The following is a 25,505-nucleotide window of genomic DNA, read 5'->3' on the forward strand; positions in this document are numbered from 1 at the left end:
GCCAAAGAAACTTTATTTTTCAAGTTGGGCTCAGCAAAGTAAAATACTTAAATACAAAATAATTACAAAAATAAAAAAAATTATACGGTCAGAACTGTTAGCAGCAGGATATAACAAAATATTGATGCAGCATAATCTCTTCATAAGTAAGTGTCTTAATTGAGTAAGTCACATATTGTGTTGTGAATTACTGTTATTATAAGGCTGTTATTACCTAAGCAATGCTTTGCAAAGAGGTAACAAAGCTTTGGACATTTAATATACTTATTAGCATTTCTTTAAACAGTTTTTTCCCGTCTGCAGCCGTCCTCATCAACAAGGCCCCGGACCTCCCTCTCCCCCGTCTGCCACGGACTGCCCCCCCATCCCACTCTACGGTACATTAACGTAATATCCCAATCCCGTAACTTTTGTACAGACTCACATCCGGCACTTTAAAAACCCCATATTGTACATTTCTGTTTATACATTTTATTTTATCTGTTCTTACTCATCCTACGTCACTTTTTGTAAAGACTCATATCCGGCACTTTAAAACCTCATATTGTACATTTCTGTTTATACATTTTATTCTATCTCTTATTTTATCTCTTATATATTTGTTTGTTTTTATATTTTTATTTTTATTGTATTGCGCCAATCACCACAACAAATTCCTTGTGTGTGTTAACAAACTTGGCAATAAACCCTTTTCTGATTCTGATTCTGATTTATTTTGTTTTTCCTTTCCACAGAGAAGTTATACATTATTACAGTAAAGTGTCAGACAACTATAGTGAAGGGAAATAGCGTGATATTGTCCTTTATAGGAGTAAGTTAAGTGCCCTGAGTGTAAACATGTCTGGAGCAGCACAGTGCATTGGTATACTATCAATTCACATTTTCTTATGACTTATTTCCATCTTTGATTTTTTTTCCCCGCCATGTTTACGTTACAAAAGGTACAGCTCAGGACTTCTTGTTGTGGAGCGCTGCAACCTGTCTCAGTAAATCTCTTTGATACGAGCCTAGTTGGGCTTTGCTGGTCACCACCTGCCACTCAAGAAAGCCCTGGCTTCTCGCCACCTTAGAAAAGGAGATAATCCCAGTACATAAATGCCGGGGACAATAATAGTCAGTTAGCTCACAAAGTCCTGAAATACTAGATGTTGTGCATACTTATCAATAAGAAACTAACAATTCCCACCATGTCGTTGATGTCCACCACCACTTTGCTTGTTCTGTCCAGGTGAATGTTTATGACTGTGGATTCTACCCAGGCGTTATCTGTATTCCTGCAGTCATCCACATAACCTTCAAACACCTAAAACGCAGGAACACAACAGGAATGAAAGCAACCAGTTATTTTTTTTTTAATCAAATCAAGGAAATTGTGGTTAAATTAATGTTTTTGTCAAATTAATTTTCTTCCTTAACAGCAATCAAACTAAATGAGGGATAGTGGATAACAAGTTTGATCCTATCTAAGTCTAATTAAAGAAAACCACAGACTAGCTTGTTCACTCTGTTTACAGTATATACATTGTACATGTATTTGTTAGAAGAGGCAGTGTAACATCATAACAGAGAAGTAATACACGTGTGAGTACTGAAGCCAGTTTACATGTAAATACCACTTCTGACCACGTGGGGGCAGTATATCACAAAAAGATTCTACTCCAGGGATAAAACACAATGCAGCACACCTCTAGTGGGACAAAGCGGTATTACAAGACTTACCAGCCTACCCTCACCCACTTCTACAGTATTGTCAGTGGCTCTTTTGTCAACTCAGCACATGTAATGCCACCATGTGGGGTAAAAAAAAGAATATATATGTTGCAAAAGAATGCATTAGTTATGATCAAGTCAATCTATTTATATGATTGCAGCTCATACAGCTCAACAGTCATCTCCAAGTGAAAGACTCTGTCTCACAGCTGCTGCTGATGCTCAAGTCAAAAAATGTCAGTGGGCTTCTTTGTCCACCTCAACTTTTATTTTTATCTTGTAACAGTTCTTGTAATTTTTTAGGTTTTATCCAGTTTTATCTGCTTTAACGATGGCTGTTCTTACCATGTTGTCACTCTGAAGATGGATAATGCACTGAGCAACTTTTATCAATATTATTATTTGTAGTAGTAGCTATGTCTCAGCGTGTGATTCAAGAACTGAGACCACCTAATAAAACATGATCATTTTCCAAAGATTGTCTAAATTTCGCTCTAACTGAAACTGTGCCTCATCTTTGTTGCTACATGTAAAAACGTTGTGAGAAAACAACAAATACTTTTTTTTTCTCACCCTCTTGACACCTAGAATCCTCTTTCTGCTTTAAGTCTAATTATATGGTTTCAAAGTAAACATGTGAAGGGAAATAGCAAACCAAAAATGTTCCAGACCTTTGTTCCTTCAGGCACTTTTCCTTTTATTGCTTCATAAACCTTCTCCCCCAGTGATGTCTTAAGAGTCTCTGGCAGCTGACCAGCAGAGTCGACGGGTCCCTGACGTTTAACAATCCAAAAAGAATAAAGCATTTATTGTAAGATATGAAGTAGTTAATAGACAACCTGAAGTGACCAAACTTGCACACTCACCCCAGGTAGAGTTGAGATTCCTCGACTCTTATCCCGAACAGACAGGTACTCCAGGACTGATCTGTCACTATCTTTCCACCTGGAAATCAAATATTGACGTCTTAGACAATTCCAAGATACGCCCCCCGAAATTAAAGTCATAAGTAGTGCTGTCAAGGGATTAAAACATTTTTGCGATTAATTAATTAAGATCTGTAATTAATGAATCTCTTTTTTAATCTCACCTAGAAATTGCTGAGAAAAGCCCGCAACTTGAGGTGTTTTCCTTTAAATTCATTACATTATTGTGGCACTTCAAAAGAGTGGTGTACAATTAAAAAAAAGTGGATTTATAAAGTCATTTATTTATTTTTAACAGACTTGAACAGATGCAGTCCTAGCCATTTACATCCACTTGGCAAGAACATTCGCCAGCCTCTTGGTCGCAGGCGTGCGCATACGCGAGGTGTTCTCCTCAAGTTTAGTTTGGCGAACAGCGTTGCTGTGGCGTTTGTGAGCATTTATGTGGTAGGCTAAACTTGAGCTGCTTCGGTAGTAAGCAAATTCCTTTCCACAAAGAACACATACCACTCTACCTTTATCAAAGGTGCCGTCGGGGCGTTTTAGAAATATAAATTCCCCATTCACTGGACTGACAACTTTCACATGCTCCTCCATTTTCACTTCTCCTCTACTCACTCCTCTACTCCTCTTCTTATGTTAAACACGTCCAAACACAGGGACAGCCAATCAATGTCCACTTCAAGGTGTGACTGACCATTGTTTTCCGCCCACAGCTCAAGCACAAGAAGCCCACCGCACAAACACAGATTTCATTATAAAGGCAACTCGCAAACAAAAAAAGTAAAGCTAGAGATTAAAAAACATAATGCGCTAAACATGCCTGTAATTAAGTAATCGCAATTAACCCGCCAATTTGACAGTCATAAGACAGCCCTAGTCATAAGACAGCCAACCGTGTGAGCACCAGATCCAGGCTCAAGTTGGGACCAAGATGTTTGAGTGCTCCTCGTCCGCTGATTCCCGTCCTTCCGCCTGGATTTCTAATGGTGAAGAGATCCGTATCAGACACCGAGAAATAACTTAAATGTTGCTGGACGCATTTATTGCTAGGGTACCCTTTTCTCGCATCATACCTGTTAAGATGTAAGGGTTCTGGTTCGGATCTATGAAGAGAAAGAACGGAAAGGTTTTTGGAAAGGAATAAAAAACACTGAAACAGACTCAGGTTAAAGTCAAATTAGCTAGTTATTCAGTTCAAATGGATTAAAAATGTAACCTGAAACTCTGACGCTTGTTTTGTTGTACAACCCAAATTCAGAAAAAGGGAGTACAGTTTGGAAGTTGCAAAAAGTAAATAAACAAATCAATAGATTAAAACAAAACGGAAGACGAAACTGATTTCTAAAGTTACCCTGCAATTCAGGATTGAAATATATTCCAATAAAGTTGGGAATGGGGCGGTTTAGAGAAATGAATGAATGAATGATTGATTTTGTGACCCGTAACCAACATTGTGGAGAAAACTAACCAGGGTTTGCAGTGACGACTGTGAATAAATATGCCGTAAAGCAGGAAAATAAACTATGACTATCAGGTCAAAGAGGGCAAACATTTTGAATTTTTCCTCCATGTGTATGTGTTTGCTCTTTTTTCTGATTATTGGAATGTCTTTGTAAAGTCTTTTCAGTAGCCAAAATGTGCCCTACAAATAAAATTGCCACCTGTTTAAAATAGTGGCTTCAATTTTGGGGATTTTCTTGTACTTTTTATAGCCTTAAATCCCCACCCTGTTCCAAAGTAGCTTTGAAACCGTCTCAGGAATTAAGATACAAAACTGAATGTATGTTACTTTTTTTTTTGTTTTTGGAGGATGTTCATTAATGTTTTTATTTCTACATAAAAAAAAAAGAAAAAAAGAAAAACAATCATGGACTCACATTCATGATTTAAAGTTCATGTCACTGTATGTATTGCCATGCACCATTGTTGTCTATAAATTATGTCAAAACACATAAATCAGGGTGTACATTTTAAATGAGGCCCCCAAAAATACCAGTTCCATGCAATTAGGTCATAAGTTCCCAAAATATCCAAACACAAATCATCAGCATGGTTGTCCTAAGTAACAATGATGAAACATACCCAGCCGCGTCGTCAACGCTATCTTCAGAAGGATAAATAGTGGGCATGTAAGATTTGAAGCTGACCTGACAAAAAGGAGAAAATTAAAACATTATCTTTGTATAGAAAAGCAGCTGACGATTTATGTAACATACCTCCCAGGGCACTTTTTCTTCTGGCACAGGAAACCGTGTGAGTTTGCTGTTCGGGTAGTAAAGCTGACGAGCGTTTTCATGGAAATACTCCTCTCTCTCCGATAGGCTCCTGAACGAGTCAGGGGACTCGTCTGTTTCAGCCGAGGCTGCAGGAAGGAGCAGAAGTGCGAGAAAATAGCTCACATGCAGAACATTTTCAACAATAAAAGCAACAAAATGTGAACGATTAATTTGATGCTGACTCTGTGATTGGGTTTCTTTTGGAGAAAAACCCTGCGATTTCAGACTGTCCATAATCCACTGCAGAGCTTTGGCTGACTGGGTGACCTGGTGAGACAAAGTCAGAAAACAAATATGAGGCAAAGTAAAGACATCAAAGCTTTTGATAGCTGCTTAGGCGGGATGAACAGTGCACATCTGGAAGTAAAAGTCAACTAGTAAATATGCTGCACAAGTTGCACGGCATGTTCTAAAACATTCCAAAGAGAAGTGCACTACAAACAGAGTAACAAAGAAAAAAAGAGAGTTCAGAACCTGCTTCTCTAGTCTGGCCAGCCTGTTCAGCATGGCAGCAGAGCTAGTTTCCTCTTCCCTTTCCAGCCGTTCGGATATGGTGGTAACCCTGAAGAAGCAACATTAGCGTCTGTTTGAAGATCACAGCAACAATCTTTTAATATAATTATATTTATCTCCATTCTTTTTTTTTTAAGAAAAAACAAATACATCAACAGACATTTCCTTTAAAATTAAAATGATTGATTCATACATTTTTGTAAACATAAAAACTTTGCTTTATGCTTTCAAATACATTTTTTTTATCAAGTCCTGTTTTTCTAGCGTTCACTTCAGGGTGCTAAAGCGTGTCGAAATATGTATCTGTGGGGATCACAAGATTATTGTCCTGATATAGGAGCTCAAATAAAAAGGTCTGCAACTATTTTTGCTTCTCTAAGTTTAGAAGACACTGAAGCATAACTTTATTTATCATGAGATCTGATAAGCTTATTTTTGAAAGAGATCCAGTCAAACTTCGCTGCTCAGGATTTTACTTTTGACTGGTATCGTGGATGCATCTCTCCATGCTCTGGTTCTGCTCCTGCTTTGCTGACTGCAGGTATCTGTCCTTCATCAATGCCTCCCAGGACAAAAGCACCTCTTCTTCTGTCTGAGAAAGTTCTCTCTCTGGAAAACAGCATCACATGCTCCGTATCAGTGCCTAAACCTATTGTAGGAAAAGCTACAGTCATGCATAATTACAGGGACACAGAGGGAGGGACGCAGTTAAGACTTCATTGCATTAACATCTGATGGCAGGATCAGAACTATGGTGCACCATCTGCCATGGCTAGTCAACTTAAATAAAATAATAGAACCATTTGTAATAAATTTGATGAAATTCAATAAAGTACTGCTCGAAGAGTCGAGTATTCATAAATAATAAGGATTCACTCCTTACTGAACTCTTTGTGTTTGATGGGGGGCCTCCGCAGCACTATCCTCCTGATGAACAGGTAGAGATGACTGAAGATGATCAAAGGAGGAGGGAAAACTGGGCGACTGTGGTACTCCTTGATTAATTGATATCTTTGAAACTTCCAGATCCGATCTGTATTGTCCTGGACTTCCTGGAACGTAAAGCTGTGGAGACAAGCAAAGAGAAAAGAAAACATCCAGGCTTTGTGGGAGAGGAAGCCAAAACGACTTGCAGGAATTATAATGCGGAGGAAAACTCACTTAAAGATGGCTATGAGCAGGTTGAGCAGCAGTATGTTGGCAAAGAGCAGGTAAATACAGAGCATGATGATGGTGATCCACTGAGGAAAGACCGGAGTTTGGTCTCCATTCAGCACGGGACACTTCGGCTTCAGAGGATCTGTGGCATTCATGCTGCAGGAGTTCACGTCAAACTCAGCATCTGCAGAAGAAAACATACTTAAACTAAAACATATGATTGATTAAACCAATTTTAATTATGAACAAAGTAACATTCAATGGCTGTCTCTTTTAAAGAAAGCAACACAAGTATACATCAACTCACTCACAATCAATATTCTTTGGAAAAGTTCCAAATATGATGAGGTAAGGCTCGTAAACCACCCCGCGGATAATCCAGTCCAGCCGGTTCTCATTGTGGATGAGAATACCTTGTTTGGCCACCCCATACGCCACCACCCAGATGCTCAGCATAAACATGAAGAAGAACATATCCATCATCTGGAGGGACGAGAGAACCTCAGTCACAAACTTGAAATGAGGAGAAAATAAACACAACTGCATGTGGCGACCAAAATGTAAAACTTGTGAAAATCAGGCTCCATCAGTCATCAATGTCGACATACTTGAACCTGTCATGGATAAAATGTTTTGCTGTGGCACACTTCAGCCTTTAAGTTTATGTTCCAACTGTAATCACAGTACAAGCAAAGGTGTTGCAAGCACAATAAACTGAAAGCTGCTGAACTGAATCCCTGGAACAGACTCATATCTATTGTTGTGATAAAACTTTACATTTGTTCAAAGGATTTTTCCCTCCGCTACTTCTTCCACATTATATTCTATTGGCATTCATTATATTTGCACGTGGGCCACTCACCATCCTTCTGACTATGATGATTTTGGGTCCCAGGATTCGACTGACCATGAAGATAGCCATGAGGCGGAGGCAGAAGACCACAAAGTCGATGCAAAGGATGACTTTACCCACATAGAACAGCTCAGTTTTCAGTCTGAAAAAGAAAAACATTTATAGTCATGATCAATTTAGCATAGTCAAGGGAATTTTCAAAAAAATAAAATAAAAAAATCATACCTTAACGTAAGGCCTAAAATAAACAGGATGATAGACAGAACGTCTAAAATATTCCACACATCACTGATGTATATTTGCGCTTTCTTTGAAAACCCAAAACCATCCGGATCATAAAACAACTGAAGGAGAAAATAGATGAAAATGGCAACTCAGGTTAGTGATATGATGCAGTAACTGATGATAATATTTCTTAGGCTAGGAGGTTTTCCCCAACAACAAAAAATCGAGAAAAAAAAGTCTGATAATTGAATAACAAAGCTGACATGTTCTTCAATTATTACAAAAGTTACAAATCAGTAAAGCTACTTGAAAACTTGAGTACAGGATCTCATAGACATGCTTTTTTTATTTAGATCTTATTAAAATCTGATTTATCAAACAATAATTTCCTCGGTCACTTGTATCGTTGACGTGTCCCCGGCGCAGCCCTCACCTGCCTGAACTCCTCGCAAACCAGAGAGAGCAGCCAGACGTAGAGCAGCAGCTCTGCAGCAGATGGCGTGGGCTGGAAGTCGATCATCAGCACCACAGCAAACAGGAAGAGGAAGGCGAAGTAGGATGCGATGTTCAAGTAAAACTTGACCTGTGGGGACCTGTACAAGCTCACCAGTCGGGAGCAGCAACAGGAGCAGCATTGGGAGCAGGGACAGGAGCAGCAACATACCGTTCTGTCCTTGCTGCAGACAGAAAAGTAGCCAAGATTAAAGACACTAACATCTGAATCCTTCCAAACCAACTCAAACCCATTGCAGCATCCTTTTACAATAGTTAACAGCACAACAAGCTAAATTGTGGCTCTGCTTGAGCCAACAGTTAGTCAATTATAGTCAAGACAACACCAAGAAAGTAAAGTGATGACAGCAAGCCATTGGCTATGCTGGGCATCAATCAAAAGACAGTGCCCCTAATTATATGTACATTTGTTGTTTTATGTTACCTAACTTGGCACAAAGTTTGACATTTTAACATTTGGTTCAATCATAGGCTGTAGAATTATGAAACTCTGCATGATGTCACGCATAGGTTTTGTCAACATTGGTTTCAAAGTCCATTTTTTTCCCTCGTACTCTGCATGATGCAAATGGACAGAACGTATAGGGAAGGCAGCTGCAACACGCCCACTTTCTGTCAATCAATTGCATATGTAATGGGATACTGCACACAGTGTTTTTTTGTAGTTTGCAGTCTACTGAGAGCAGAGCTGGTTGTAGAGTCTGACACTTGAGGGGAGGAAGGACCTGCGACACCTCTGTAAAAGTGGGTGATGAAGCCTCTCACTGATGGAGCTCTCCAGGGTCCTTAAAGTGCTGCATTAAGCACCAATTATCTACTTACGAGTTAATAGATTTTTTCCTGCTGCCCGCCGCCGTCTCCACCATCTTCATGTCTTTGTTTTTCTGAGCTTCTTTCTGGTAGAGTTCATCTTGTCTAAAGACAATTAAAGTGACACTACTGACCACCAATGATAAGTCATGACAAAGATGCCCATTATTATTTGAATTCATTCTCTGTTTTATTCCCCATTAAATATAAATGTATACATGGTTATATACGGAGCACAGGTAACTTAAATACAGCTCATTTAAAACCTTAATCTTAAAAAAGAACTCACCTGAAAACTAAAAAGCCTGTATAAATAAGAGGGAAGACGACCATGCAGATCAGCACTCTCCAGACGGGGTTGTCCACCGAAAGCTCACTACACCAGATCTGAGTCAGAAAAGCCTGAAACAAATTAATTGAAGAGAATTTCGCTTTAATAATGCATTATGAATATGCACTATACATTTGTGAAGTAAAACAGATAAAGGGGTGGTGTAAATCTTGCCATGATAGCATTAAGGCTGCTGAGCTGATGAGGTAGCTGGAGCGAGACTGGCTACTAATGGTTCTGTCCAGCGACACACAACACCCAATAAGTGCAGAAATCTTCTGAAACTGCATCATGGTGGATGTTTGTGTGTCTATATGGTCCCAGGAGCTTTGTTGCCCCTGGTGGGTCTCCCAAGGCAAACTGGTCCTGAGGGATGGGCCACACTAAGAGGGAACCTGGATCTACATGGACAAGAGGAAACGAGGAGCCATGTGTCTCTGGACTGGACGTTGGTCACCGGGGCTTCACGCTGGAGTCAGGTGTGGGGGACGGGCTCGTCGGATTCTGGAACCAGCCTCAAGAGGGGCTGGACCTTGTTCCACTCTGGACTTGCCCATGGGGAACTTATTCATAGCCCCCTGGCTCCAAGCCTGCACATCAGGGTTTGCCATGAATTGTGGTGACCGAAAAAATAAAGTCGTGGACACAAGCAGCTGAAATGAGTTTCCTCTGTAGGATGGCTGGACTCTCTCTTACAGATAGGATGAGAAGTTCATTCATCTGGGAGGGACTCCATGTGCTCCTTCACATCAAGAGGAGCCGATTGAGGTGGTTTGGGCATGTGGCGAAGACGTCTCCTGGACACCTCCCTCTGGAGGTGTTTTGGGCTTCTCCAACCAGAAGGAGGGCCTGGGAAAGACCCAGGACAATCTGGACAGATTGTATCTCTTGGCTGGGGAGAGGGCGGTCTTGGCCTCTCTGTCTCGGTGTAACGCAGTAAGCGGTGGTCAAGAGCAGAGACCATTCATTTAATAAATAGCTTGGAGAACAGATGGTGGATCATCTGTAGTTCTGTAGTAAACAAAAGTCGCACGTCAGAGCAGATTTGTTGTTGTTTTGGCGCATAATGTGACGTTCGAAAACGCAAAACTCCGGTTGTGTGTGTCTACACGCATCTACATAAACGGAGTTTTCAAAAATCTTCACTTTGCCCGGAGTTTTTTTAAACCTTCGTTTATTTGCGTTTTCGTGTGGATGACAGGTCAAAACGTAGGAAAATATCTCTGGTTTAGCAGATATCCGCAGATATCCGGCTACGTGTGGACGGGGTCTAAGTCTGCTGCCCCGTCACCCAACCTTTCAGTTATACTTATAGTAAATCCATGAATACATTTCACATAGTCTAATACCAGTTCATAAGGATAGCCTAGCTGACATGACACCATGTTTGTAATTAGTGCTGCACTCCTATCTCCTCCTCCCGCTTTTCAATTAATTTCCCTTCAGGGATTAATTAAGTATTTATGTATTTATTTTATTGAATTTACTCTACCAGCTCTATGGGCAGCCTCTGTAACTGTGCCTGGTTTGAAACACATGTAAATAAGAAGTGTGGAGTTGGTTATATGTCCCTGCAGATATATCTTAATGAAATACATTTATTATATCCTCATGCGTAACCTTCAGTGCTCCAGCCAGCTCATTTAGGATTTGGGGTTTGATAAAAACAAATACTTGAGCTTGTGAAAGCCAAATTAGGTGCTCCCACATGTAAACAACTTTCCCACTGTTGTGTGCACTGAACTGACCAAAAATAGGAAATTTTTTCCACAACAGGCCCCGTTTATGCAGCAAAGCATCCAAATTGATGCTGAAAATTAATTCTAATGTAAAAACAAATCTGTAAAGGGTACGGAGAAAAACATAAAATAAGCAAATGGACTGTACCAGGCTGCCATTAGCGGTGTATCATTCTAAAACTGTGTCTTCGTATCAGACTGTATCATGCCATTTACTCTGACGCATCTGGGGTTTGAAACAAATGGGAACGCGTAAATTCTTTTTTTTTATAAACTTCTGCAAGGAACATTTCAGGAGCCAGCAGCTTCTGAGTTAAAAAATAATATTTTAAAGAAAAAACTTGGAATTTTGTTCAACCTGAGCTCCTGACAGAGCCACGAAGCTTTTATCATCAGCCTCCAGCGCCAGCCGCAGGCACGTCGTTTTCCCCCAAAAGGGTGACACGCGAACCAACAGCCTCTTAGCCCGTTCCTCATCAGTGTTGTGGCACTTACTGAACACACCTAGGACACACATACACACACATGAAAACAATCTATCTCTGTCAATGAAGCTTCATTCATATCTGAGTCTTACCGATTGCATGCTTTTCGTAATGAGTGGCGAGTTTGAGCATGTCTTGTGCCTCATCAGAGTCACTTGTTTCGTTGGCCATTTTCTTCAGGATCTTACTGGCAGCTAGAGCAGCAGACATGCAGTCTGTACACTGAGCACACACACGGTCACAGAAATGAAAGGTCCTACACCAACACCTCACAAGTGATCTACTTTTGTTTATACGAGAGTTATCATCACCTGCTCCCAGGCAATCTCAGCCAGCTCCTTGTTGTTCTGGACTACAGCCCAAAGGAACATATCTCTGCCCGCATCCCTCTGTGCTTCAGTGCTGCGCTCCTTGAGTAGAACCTGACAAGATGCCTGACCACCCTCACACTAAAGAAGACATGAAAGAGTGTTGCTTTGATTATATGCTTGATGGCCAGAACTGCTGATATGTTAGTGCAAGTACAGGAATAATGCCTTTAAAATGTTATGTACTGTGGCAATATCTATTTTTAATTCCACCAATCATAAAAATAAATTAGAGCTGCAAGCAGCGATGAACAGGCCCTCAAGCGTGCAATTTTCACCAATAAAGGTCAAGGACTCAAAACCATGTCCGATGACACCACCCACGAGTCTTTATGTCAAACCATTCAAAAGTTATTGCAGAAAATAGGAACTATCACATATCAACCAATCAGAAGAAGGGGCGGGGATAATTTGCACTAATTATGTTCAAGGACTCAAAACCGGGAGATTGACAGACGGATCGGTGCAGCGTCCACAGTAATGCGGTCGGTGTACCAGACCATCGTGGTGAAGAAGGAGCTGAGTCGAAAGGCGAAGCTCTCGATTTACCGGTCAATCTACGCCCCTACCCTCACCTATGGTCATGAACTTTGGGTAGTGACCGAAAGGACAAGATCGCGGATACAAGCGGCCGAGATGAGTTTCCTCCGCAGGGTGGCTGGACGCTCCCTTAGAGATAGGGTGAGGAGTTCGGTCACCCGGGAGGAGCTCGGAGTCGAGCCGCTACTCCTTCACATTGAGAGGAGTCAGCTGAGCTGGCTTGGGCATCTGTACCGGATCCTCCTGGACGCCTCCCTAGGGAGGTGTTCCAGGCATGTCCCTCCGGGAGGAGACCCCGGGGAAGACCCAGGACACGCTGGAGAGACTATATCTCTCGGCTGGCCTGGGAACGCCTCGGACTCCCCCCTGAATAGCTGGAGGAAGAGCTGGAGGAAGTGTCTGGGGTGAAGGAAGTCTGGGCATCTCTGCTGAGGCTGCTGCCCCCGCGACCCGGGAACGGATAAGCAGCGGAAGATGGATGGATGGATGGATGAATGGATGGATGGACTCAAAACCGAGTCCGATGAAACCACCCACGACTCTTTATGTCAAACCATTCAAAAGTTATAGCAGAAAATAGGGACTATCAAATATGGACCAATCAGATGAAGGGGGGGCGCGGTTTTTGGCGTCTAGCATCGCCACGGTAACCCTTTTGACTGAGAAAAGTAATGCCCATCGTCGCAGGACCGAGACGCACATTTTGATGTATAACACACCTGGGTGCACGTTACAGTTCGGGCCGCATTAATGGCCGAAGAAATAGCATAAATTGCGCCAAAATTACACGATTAATTCAAAGTTGCTGACTTCCTGTTCGGTTTCGGCCATGACGCCAAGAGACTTTTCTTTAAGTTGCGACATGATACAGGTGTGTACCAATTTTCGTGCATGTACGTCAAACCGTATTGTGGGGCTTGAGGCACGAAGTTTTCTAGGGGGCGCTGTTGAGCCATTAGGCCACGCCCATTAATGCAAACCATTAAATATAACATTTTTCGCCAGGCTTGGCTTGCGTGCAAAATTTGGTGACTTTTGGGGCACGTTTAGGGGGGCAAAAAGGCCCTAATTTCTTCGGAAAAATAAAAATAAAAACAAGAACGAGAATAAAATCAAGAATAAAAACAAGAACAATTCCTACAGATACAATAGGGCCATCGCACTGTCAGTGCTCGGATCCTAATAATTAAATGTTGTCTCTGCTTCCTAAGAAATTAAGTAATAACTAATAAGTACCAAACAATAAAGCTGGTCAACGATTTTTTGACCTCAATAGTTTAAAATATTGGAAGTGGCACCAAAATACCCACCACCGAACAGTGATTGAATAAAAGATATACATTCTCTCACCAGTGCACTAAAATTGTAGGAATTAAAAACACGAATGACATTCATTATGGAGCTCCAACCGTAGAAAATGTTTTACCAGTTGTGCCTAATTTCACAGATGATGGTTTAAATTATAAATTTCCAACAAAAGTCATTGAGAAAGTTTGAGGACTTCAAACAGGCTGCTTAGAAATCCACCCTATTTCCATTTGGTTTGATGTGGAAAGCCCATTTAATTTAAAATAAGTGTTTTTTTTCCAGAATTTAAAACTCCTATTGCCCTGTTGGACAAAGTAATGGCTTAAAAGGCCCCATATTACCCAGCTTTGATCCCTATTAGGATCAACCAAACAGAGTCGTTTTACTTTGATCGCCACTCAAAACCTCTCTGGATCTGAGAGATTGTGCAGCCTAAATCTTCTGTTGTGTGTGAGCAGCATCTTTAGCCTCCTTCTCTGACTGCTCTCCACTCACTCTGCTGGTAATTACTGCCAGTTATGTGTTGTGGGATCTTTCTTTCTAAACTGAGTGGCACGTATGGGGGGGGGTTGGGCCGACCCCATGTGAGTAACAGCTCCAAGGGCTGGGTTTTGATCTGTTTTGAACTTTTCATAATTTTTTTCTGTTATCATCAGATATTCATTCTTATTCAGTTAGAGGTGGGAAGAACTTTCATTTACCTCTTTGTCGTACCTGCAGTCACCAATCCTTTATCAAATTCCATGGCCCTCAACTCTGGAACTGTTTAGATAGATCTCTTAAGTTAGCGTCATCCTTAAAAATGTGTAGGACCAGCTTAGTGGGGTATCTTTAATATAGGCAAAATTAACAGGCTATTCGTACTGAAATGAAATTGCCATTTCATGGATATTTTTGTTTGGGTGTTTATTGTGTTTTTCTTTGTTTCTTTTACCTTTTCTTTTTCCTTTCTATTCTTTTTCTATTGATTGATTTGTTTTGGTGATTTTGTATTGAGGGGGAGGATTTTTTATAAGCCCTTCGGGCTTCTTTTCCTCTCCTGCACAAATTATTTGTCCTTGTATGATAAAATGACTGTGTTATCATTGTGCAAATAAATAAATAAATAAATCTGCAGTTGGAACATATAGTGGCAATCTGTATATGCACGTCATGCTTGCGTAAGCAGGAAGTGCATATTGAGAGATAAAAAAAAAAAAATCTGTGTAAGCATTGTAAGCATTGTAAACTGAAAATTTGACATTGCATTCATTGCTTAATCAGCAGTTGTAAGATGACAGCTAGACTGCCTGAAAATTGAGCATGTGACCGTTTAAAGACAATTTCGAACCTTTGAAAGTAAAACATAATATGTGCTTGCTGAGCAAAATTAAATATATAAATAAGAGAGGATCCCTCACCGACATCGATGTGTCCTCTACAGACATGCTGAGGTGGTTCATCTCGGTAGAGGGGGGATAGATGTGGCAGGTGAATTTCCCCAGCAGGTGGCGCAGCTCATCAGAGACATGTGTCAAGGTGATTTTCTGGTCTTTCCCTGTTGCAGTTGAAGTGCTCCTGCTGCCTTGGCCACTGCGGACCCGCTTGGCCAGCTTGCGTTGAAAGAAGCAGCTGGGTAGCTGGTTGTAGAGCTCGCGCAGAGTTTCCTCATCCTGCATGAAATCCCTCAAACTCACGCCGTTCTCCAGGAGCAGTCTCACGAACTCGGGCTTGTTGCCGACCAGAGCAGAGAACATGGCCCAGTGCAGGTCGCTGGACTACAAGATGAAAGTGAGACCCTGCTTACTTATTTCAGGTAAAAAACACAATTGACTGCAACCACAGTATGGAAAATTACAGTGTAATATAATATTGCTGATACAATTGTCCTTTTCCCATCATATAATAACTGTTTGTGATGTGAGGCATTAATGGGTTGGTTTTTTTTAGCGTGTGCTGCTTTTAAGTGCAGGTCAGAGTCCATTTAAAGTTGTCAGGGAACAAGACCAAAGGATATATTTTAAAGAAAATGCGCTTGAAGGAATATACATAAGTACCTGGAGTGAGGGATAATAAAAAAACATTCAGATCACACAATCTTGTGACCTTGTTTGGGCCCCCCTAAGTCTGAAAATATATAGTTCAGTGAGCCATTCAGATTTTCTGGGTTCTGTGACATCACAGACCAAGATCTGCGTGAAACCATCTTGATTCCCCATCTTAACTCTTCCCAGTTTCACAGCGTGCTGTACTCCTGGGTGGTGTAACGTTATAACACTGATTTTAAAAGTTTAAGAGTTAAAATGCTGACTCCAGCCCCTCAAATCTGCTGCTATGTGTCATGGTCTAGGGTTTTTGCTAGGGTTTTGTTCTGTCTCTCTCTATTCTTTTCTTGGATTTCTGGTTTGGTCTTGAATTTCACTTGTTTCCTGTTTTATTTTGAAAGCCTGGTTTTTAGTGTACTATTCCTCGTATGACTTCCCTTGACCCAATTTTCCCTGATTGATTGCACCTGTATCTCATCAGCCCCAGAGTGTATTGTCTTGTCTTTCCTTCTGCACCTTGCTGGTTCTAGTCTGTTTGTCTCCCTGCCTCTGTGGGTTTTCCCACTGTATTCATCCTGGCTTTTCGTGTCCTTACTTATGAGTTATCCGTTGGAGGTTTTTTTTTTTTTTTATGTAAGGACTGACGCGTTATACTGTACTTCAGCTTCCTGCGCCCCCTTCATTTGGGTCTCACAACTAGTGATGGGCAGATGAAGGTTGATGAAGCATTGACGCCTTTCATTCAAATGGTTCACTCTGTGCAAATCTTCTTGAAGCTTCATTTGCTCTATTAGGACATCTACCGGACACAGAAACATCAGTTGGCATGAATATGAAGTGCGTGGCATTTTGCAGAAAGCCTGTGAGTAAAACTGTCAGCAAAATAAAGATGTATGCAAAACATCTATATTGTAGTGATGGCAGCTGTGTGTGTGTGTGTGTGTGTGTGTGTGTGTGTGTGTGTGTGTGTGTGTGTGTGTGTGTGTGTGTGTGTGTGTGTGTGTGTGTGTGTGTGTGTGGCAGTATGGGAAATGATTATTTGGAATTGATAATTTACAGTGAGGTGAGGGTGTTTGGGTTTTGGACAATGATTGTGCTTTTGTAATGTTGAGGTATGGCCAGTGATTATAGTTTAGGGAACACATCATTGGTTTTTATTTAAAAACAATCTTTTCCAAACTCTCCAAATTAACACTAACTCTCTCCAAACTTTCACTGACCGCAACTCTCCATTAAACACCCACACTTTGAATGGAGCCCGAGGGTTTATATCGCTGTCAAAGCTCGCAGCAAAATCCGAACCACTTCCTGAATCAATCACGTGGTACAGCCGGGCAGTGAGGCTTTGGACGTCATCATTTTCAGCTCCACCGCTAAATGAAGCAAGCCTCGATAGGCGCCTCGCAGAAACGCCCCCTCCTTTTCTCAGCACACGCTTCAAAGCCTCAATACGGAGCGTCACATCGCTACTCACAACTTTTTCTCTGACACTATGAATAGAGCTGTAAAGGAATGGCTGAAGAAGATGCTTTAGTACTGTATCTCCGTCCTATTTTGATCAAGACAGGTCATGACGATTTCATCAAGACCTCAGGAAAACGTTTGAATGAATGTAGTAGTAAAATGTACATTATAAGCAAACCCACCTTCCACTGGCTCTCCTCAGTGAAGATCTCGGTCTCGGCTATGTCCACTCGATTCCAGGCGATAGCCAGCTCCAGCTGCCTCTTCCAGGACTCGTTGCCCGGTGACTCTACGCTCTTTGAAGCTGTATGGAGGATTTATAGCAAGTTATATGCCTTTAAATTTAATTTAAAAAAAAGCCTTGTCTACTTTACAGAATATATTCTCTGCACACCCGCTCATGATTTCAACTAGTGCTAATTTTCATTGCACGCTGATTAATTTGAAAGATGGAAAAGGTCTTGCTCATACAGAAATATTTCATTTTTGAATTTGAAGGAGCTCAGTGGGGGAAACTATCGACAGCACAGTTTATCTCTACCATACAGCAGCTGACTTTTCCTACACTTGAGAGAGATTTTCAAAATAATACAAGTTTTAAGTTGCAGACTAAAATTTTACCCCAAAAAATGGGCTCTTGCTGGGACACGATTAACATGACAACAGCCAAAAGAAGAAAAAAAAGCAATGCTCCAACTGGCGGTTGACACTGACTTTGTCATGTAAGCAGACACTGTGCAGGAGTCGAAACTAAAAACTTGAACTATTAAACATATTTGATTTTGTCACAACCTCAAGACATGGAAAAGATGAGCTCCGATTTGCTCTGCTGGCACCTTACAGCTAATGATTTTCTTCCAGTCATGGAAGTTTATCCGCAACTTTGAAATGGTTTGTAAGATTGTTACGGTCAGAGTTAGCTTAATTTACCCAAGATCCAGTGTGATGCACTCACACTTTGTTTTAGCGCACTTTGGATCAATATTCCTTTATACACATTATGCATTAAGCTTGTTCTAAATTGGCTTTAATGGAGGAATACTTACGGTATGTATGTCTGAAAACCATTCTCCATTAAAGTCAGAAATATCATAGTCATCGTATTTGAGCACAATCTACATGAGTGAGAGGCAACTCGATACTCCCTAAGAGAGCGTTTATGACTTTAGGCTTCCTTTCCTCTCTCTGTTGTGCAGTGTTGTAAGTCTGTACTGGAGTCTGTGTAGTCAGCCATTTATAGTTACCTTTGAGAAGGGCTTGAAGAATGGCTACATCCACATCCATGTGACTGCTCTCACTTAATCTGAATATTGTCAGCAGGTGAGACATCCTGATGATGTCCTGAATCTGGTACAGAGGGCAGAGAGGGTCAGATTTGCATGTTGGTGGCAGCGGAAATCTTATCTAATGTTAATAGTACATTTGATACTCTTTTGGACGAGCTAAATTGGGATAGATACTTAAATGCTTGCATCATCATTTACCAAAGTACTAATGTGTTTGTGTTTGTCACAGCTGTGACAACTACAAAAAATACTGGTTACAACAAAAAGAAGATGTCTCTGAGGTCAGTTGAAATCAAATCAAAAACGTGGGAACACCAACAGACACAGAGAGATTATGCAAACTCCACACCCAGCTGAACCTTCTTGCTGTGAAGTGTCATTAGCCCCCTTTACACTGCCAAATACCCTGTGTTTATTACCCCAATTTAGCGTGTCACCTGTCATTTTTACATTGACTGACACAGGGTCGGGCGTGCAGCTGCCCCCCTCAACATCTCGCCTCAGGGGTTCACCTACACACGGGTTATTTGATATAAATAAGTTGACACGGGATGACAAATGTAAAACAAATACTGGCACGAACATCATAATAGCTCATGTTGGTGAGACCAACAAACGCAGTACCAACCGATAATGCCTCCCATCTCCTCTGGCTTGGAAGCAACAACATATCTTACATTTACACGGCTTAGTGGGTGATCAACATCAGCACATCATTCAGGGAAGTAATTGGGTCTAATTTAAAAATACCTAGTGCTAACAACTGCACTGTGCTATTCATCACAAAGAATACATGAGAACGGGAACAGAAAATGCAACAGAAACTAGTATCCCCATAGCAGAGCCCGCAGAAGGAGAAGGAAGAGAGACTATGGAAAATAAGCAATATGAATGCCATTAAATGATGCAGGAAAATCTTAAACTGAGATAAGAGAAATAGGGTGAAGATGGTCAGTGCACAATGAGAGCATGATTCATTTGAGATATGTATGTTAATGCAGGGAAAACATGTATAATATGAAATTTGCAAATATGAAAAGTGAAGAGGATAAAAAATAACAATAACTTCAGCTTTAAGAAGTTAAGAAGCAGGAAGTTACCAGTCATCCATCTTAAAATATTTAATGCATCCATCAATCCACTATTGCTATTCTATTAATTTCATGTGGCTGTAAATAAAATACATTTGAGAATCATCAGCATAAAAGTTATTTGATTTTATGTTTCCTAAAGACACCATATATTAGGAGAAAACTAATGGTCCGAGAACAGAACCCTGCGGTACTCCACAACTAACCCTGGTATGACTAGAACAATCTTTTTTTTAAATATGAAAAACTAAGATCAATCTGACAAGTATTACTTGAACCATTGTAATACTATTCCTCTAAATCCAACAGCCTCCTCCCATCTACCAATAAGAATATTGTGGTCAATAGTGTCAAATGCTGCTCTGATATCTGAGAGAACACGAACAGAGACCAGTCCACTATCAAAAGCCATGGTCACTGGTGACTTTGACAAAAGAGTTTCTGTGCTCTGACAAGATATAAATCCTGAGTGAAGCCCATAAATGATATGCTTCCAACAAAGATAATCATTTAGCTGATTGGCAGCAAATTCCCAAAGAATTATTGAAATAAAAGGAATGTTGCAAGTAGACCTGTAACTGGGTTTATCACTAGGATCCTTTTTCCTTTTCACCTTGTCTTGAGGTTTAATTACTGCAATCTTAAAAGCTTCAAAGCTCCTGGTACATATACTGTTTTAGGGGACACATTGACAAGATCCAAGATTACAGAACCAACTCTGGGGAGAATTTCTATAAATAGCTTAGAAGGAATAGAGTCCAGTAAGTACAAAGATGGCTTTGAACAAGATACAACGAAGGTCGATTCACAAATATCAATGAGATAGAAACAGTCTAGGTAAAAACCAGATCATACAACCGATTCCAAGTTTGCTTTGCTGTCTATTGTAATCCCCATATTAGTGGGGATAGGACTAGGAGTAGGAGATGGTAGATTTGATCTCTAAAATATATAATTTTATTATTAGTTCAGGGAAATCATCACCAGTTAAAGATGCATGGCTCTGTGGAGACTCTGAGTCATCCTGGTAACAATACTGAAAAGATATTTAAAAGGTTATTCTTATTTTCTTTAATTAACGATTACTAATAAGATTTCCTATCTTTGCAAAGAGATTTTTTCATACATTACCAGACTATCTTTCCAAAATAACTGGAATTCTTTTAAATTAGTAGGGCATAATTCTCATCTAGCTTTCTACATTTCTGTTTAACACAATATCAGTGTTGTGAATCCAAATCAATAAGGCAGAGGTAGGCAGAAAGAGAAAGAGGAAGAGAGAAAGGAACCAACGACAGACCTGGTCAACACTGACCAACAGCAACTAGGAAGTGATTGAACAGAATGTACCGAAAACAGAAGACCTAAATCTAACCCCTGTGAGCAGCAGAGATTCAGAGAAGCAACAGCAACAAAGAAAAGTGCCATTCAGGTCAAACTTGATCCTTATAAGCTGTATCAGATATGCAAACCCACACTTTAAGGAGATTTAGCAAAATGACAGTCTAATTAATGAAATCTAACAGAATGTTTGAGTAACATCAGAGATATCACAACAAACCAAGCCAACAAACCATGATACATTTTTTTGCAGCAGGAAACCTACATTATCAGCCAGCTGACGTTTTAACTCACTGAGTGAAGTATCTCAACATTTACTGTACCTCATGGTCTAGAACAAAGAAATTATAATTGTTGAGATCATCAATGTGTTCACAAACCTTTTTGGTCCACTCTATGATGCTGAGTTCGATGAAGCTTTTACACTCTTGACCAAAATACCTTTCCATCAACTGGCGGATGAGGGCCATAGTGACCTGGCGAATTGGGAGTGCTGAGACATTGGCGATCACATCTGCTAGTCTGCCAGAGCCTTCCAAGATCACACATGGCGTGCCATTTAACACAGCATTATAGATGGTCTGAGAGAAGACACAGAGGAGTTGGAACAGGACAAGTAAATATGGAGAAATAGTCAGAAAAATGCTGACTCACATTCAGCGTGCCTGGTCCTCCATCCAAAACCACACATACCACAGGGATGGTCACATCACTCTCTAAAGAAGTTAAATGAACAAAAAAGAAAGGAGGGACGAAAATATATATGATAAGGAGTGTGAGTGAAGAGAGTCCCTTTGGAGATTCATTATGAAGAAGCTTGGTGATTTATGTCGCCGATAAATCAGTTATTTTGAACCTTTGTTTCCAAGATGCTTCCTGCAGATGCATTTCTCAAGAAGAGTACGTAATTCTATCTCAACACCGTAGTGTTCGTGAGTCCCGTCATCCACCAGCAAGAAGTGGGTATGATTGTTGTCGAGACATGACAGTTGCCCCTGATCTTTAGAGTCCATCAAGTAATGGGCAGGAAAAGACCCCTGTTGAACAAAAAAAATGAAGAGGCAAGAAGTCACCACAGAAAAAAGTATGTTATACTGTTGATTTAATTATGTTAATCATATTATAAAAGTGTTTTTCTTACATCTTTATGCACTAAAGCTTCCCTGTTGTGAATTACTCCCCATGTCCCCACTCCAATAGCCACTATTTTGCTCCTTATGGAGCTGCTCAGGGCATGATCCTTGACAGCCTGCCCCACATACTTCATCACCCCTGTGTTGGTACCGCCAGTGATGATCCATGCGCCTGAACACAGAACAGCGAAACCAAGACAACAATAAAACTGCCAGCAATCCAAAATTAAAAAAAAAAAATCACATTAGGTGGTATACAGTCAGGCCTTCGTGTTTTTAATCTAAAAAGATATAACGGATGTGAAGCATATGAGAAATGATGAGGCATTCTTATCTAGTAATATCTAGTTATCTATTAATATTTAGGGTATATATATATATATATATATTTGACTGTCCATTCTTTTGACAGCATAAATCTGAACTCAGTTGGAGAACATCCCTACATATATTTTACTCTTGTTACATAAACTTTCAAATACTTTCTTTATATATAAACATATTTCAGTTTAAAAAGAAATTTAAAGAAAAAAAAATAGCAATGTATGGATGAAATAGTCAAAATTTATAATATATGCGTATGGAGACAGACAATCTATCCTTGATTTTTTTTTGTTTTTCTTTCCTTGTGATATTAACTAAGTAATTGTGCAGACCATCTGTTATTATTGTTCAATTTTGTTTTGAGGGAGGGGCAGGTATAATAAGATTTTCTTCTTCCTGCTCCTTTCTTGTTATGGAATATGCTTTTGATTGTGTTGTCATTTTACTTGTTTGTTTCTTTTGTTTGCATATTTCCATGATCGGAATAAATAAAAATGAAATGAAATGAAATATATGTTATGTTTGAACATCTCATATACAGTATGTTTCTGGGCCCTGTCTGGCTGACCTGTGGTCTGAGCCACTTTGATGAGTCCTCTGTTGAACACAGTCTTGAGATGAGCCTTCAGGTAGAAGTTCTTGGCTCCTCCGGTCACAGAGATCAGCAAGTTGGGAGGTGAAAGTTCCCACTGTTGGGTCAGTAAGCGGTACAGCACCTCGGGACTGGTGTCTGCAGACACTCGCACATACTGGTAAGGGACATACACACAAACCAGGATGAGGACATGCAGGCACAACATTTTAATGTAGTCATGCAAACAGAGTGCAGGGTAAAGACTGTTTCACCTTTCCTGTCTTTTGTCCCAAACCTCCAAAGCTTATGTCACCAAAAGCATCTGTTTGAACTTCACGGACATGCCTGTGTCTATCCCATGCCTCCCCTGCGAAGTCCTGAGACGTGATGGCTTCATCTGCATGATCGGTCTTCGAGTAGCCACACTTGCATACTTCCTCTCTTTTAGATAAGGACAAGCTGGGAACACAGTGACATCAAATTAACACGCAAATATTTTCATTTTACACACAGTAACAAGTATCAAAATGCAAGTCTTTTAGTTGTGAGTGACAGACTTTCCAATATTTTACTTTTAATTCAACCATTCAGGACTATATTAGCTTCTTAAGGTATATGATTTCTGTTCCTTTAATGCTGCCATACATGTGAATATCAGTTTTGAGTATATACCTGGAGAAAGTGAGAAACCATGCTGACAGCAGTTTTCTGTTGCTGTAAAAAGTGTTCTTTAGTTTAAAAGCTTCTTTAGTTATGTAAATCACTTTCTGTTGCACAAGTTGTATAAAAAGGTGTTATACAAATAAAGTTTGACTGATTGATTGATCAATTAACCGTTCCTGACTGGTAGCCGCACTTAGTTCCAGGCGCCCGAGGTTAAAACTGTCTCATAAATCCAAAAGGCAGCTTATAGGGAGCCAGAGGAACCGCAGAAACTTCATTTACTGGCTAATAATACACATAAGACTGAATCTGTCTTGCTGCACTGTTCAAGCCTCAATACCACAGCATGTTAAAGGGAGCACAAACACTCATAAATCTATACATGAAGCTTTAGCACGACCTAAAGCAAAACAGAACTATATATGGTGCCATTACACCGGCGAACTTGTTAATTTTAAATTGCATTTATTTATTTATTTATTTATTGTTATTGAACAGGGTTGCCAGATATCGAGAAAAATAATTCAGTTTATTTATGACTGTTGATGACCGACGATATCAAGCTATGTGAAGGCTGTCAACTCAAATAACATATTCACTACATTGAATTTAACTAATTTTCCAATAGAATTTGCAAATTAATTCCTAATATTGAAGGCTTAAACTCCCTGTGAAATAGTTTAAGGAATTGCCAACTGACGAAGTTGAACCAATTCCTTATTGTTCAACTAATCAATTCCCAATTAAGCTTTTCATTAGGAATTTAACACGTGGGACAAATGAATAAGAACTATTTTCAGTCATTTAAATTGTGAAAATACTATAGAGTAGAGAAGTCTGGTGTTTATCATGAACAGAGTGAGTCAGGATAATTTCGCCCACAATAGAGACAACCAGTCTTCAATATAATGTTTTTTTAAGGACGTGCATAGTATATGAGATCTGCATAATAAGTATGAGCTGCAGTGATTTATCATCGCTTCCTGCTCCAGCACAGTCACGTCGGGTCGATGCCGCGCGTTGAGATTATATTATTTGCAAAGGAGACGCGACAAATACAACCAAGCACATAAAAAGCTACAGCTAAAAATAAATACAAATTAAAAATAAAATGAAATTCCAAAAACCCGCAACTCACGACTTCTAGTAGCCTATTTTGAAGCGACTTCACAAACTAACAAGTCCAAAATTGCTTATAATAAAAGGTACTGGCAACCCTGGCAGTGACGTAGGCAACGTGCCATTAATCGTGCTTTACGCCATAAAAATGTAAACGCCGGGTTACGTACTGAATACTTTTAACACAGTTCATGTACATTACTTAATCGGAATATTGTCAAAATTAAATTAAAGTCAACATTATTATTGTTGTCCATGTAAACATAAATAAATAAATAATAAAGTAAGTTAAGACTGGTTAATCAAAGCAGTGAATTCAGCTCAGTTTACCTAAGATCCTTCTGATAAAAGCAGCATTCCTTCTTACAGATGTTTTCCTTAATCCAGGAGGAAAAGGTGTAACGCTGAAAAGAAGGGGAGAGGGTCAGGTGTTTGTAGGTTGCACTGATCGCCAGAGCATGAATCATTGGTGAGTCCAGCTCAGAATCTCTCATCCTGGTGCAACGTGGTGAGCTGCAGATGCAGATCAGTGTGACTCAGGCCGAGGGACAGCAGCATGAAGGACAGAGCAGCCTCTGCAGTCGGCATTTGCTTACGCATGGAACTGCAGCAATGTCAGAGCTGAGCTGAGCTGCAGCTGCAGCTGGATAACAAGTACATGCACAGGACAGAACCAGTCCCGCTGGTGGCTGAGGTGCTCTGCAGCAGGGGCGTCAATTGGGTATGGC

At 40.3% G+C, this 25,505-nt stretch overlaps 1 protein-coding gene across 2 annotated transcripts; it reads right to left on the reverse strand.

Annotated features, from left to right (window-relative positions):
* trpm2 (transient receptor potential cation channel, subfamily M, member 2) lies at positions 1-25,271 on the reverse strand. 2 transcript variants are annotated; one of them, XM_061723673.1, is made up of 32 exons: positions 25,108-25,271; positions 23,268-23,454; positions 22,990-23,170; positions 22,106-22,269; positions 21,821-22,001; positions 21,619-21,680; positions 21,345-21,545; positions 18,491-18,593; positions 17,429-17,550; positions 15,159-15,515; positions 11,854-11,991; positions 11,635-11,764; positions 11,416-11,561; positions 9,277-9,389; positions 9,000-9,092; positions 8,098-8,341; positions 7,665-7,783; positions 7,449-7,581; positions 6,898-7,069; positions 6,590-6,770; positions 6,312-6,493; positions 5,905-6,037; positions 5,390-5,477; positions 5,098-5,182; positions 4,856-5,001; positions 4,722-4,786; positions 3,713-3,742; positions 3,533-3,619; positions 2,577-2,655; positions 2,382-2,483; positions 1,187-1,303; positions 1-1,065 (listed from the first exon to the last, which is right to left on the reverse strand). In XM_061723673.1, the coding sequence occupies exons 1-32, from the start codon at positions 25,269-25,271 to the stop codon at positions 949-951; spliced, it is 4,422 nt and encodes a 1,473-aa protein (XP_061579657.1). In that variant the 3' UTR covers positions 1-948. The 2 variants fall into 2 exon arrangements, with proteins under 2 accessions (XP_061579657.1, XP_061579658.1); XM_061723674.1 differs by lacking the exons at positions 1-1,065; positions 1,187-1,303; positions 2,382-2,483; ... (3 more) ...; positions 4,722-4,786; positions 4,856-5,001 and having other exon boundaries at positions 6,317-6,493.
* Positions 25,272-25,505: the final 234 nt, after the last annotated feature.

This window comes from Cololabis saira, chromosome 6 (genome assembly GCF_033807715.1).
Source record: "Cololabis saira isolate AMF1-May2022 chromosome 6, fColSai1.1, whole genome shotgun sequence".
Classification (NCBI taxonomy): Eukaryota; Metazoa; Chordata; class Actinopteri; order Beloniformes; family Belonidae; genus Cololabis; species Cololabis saira.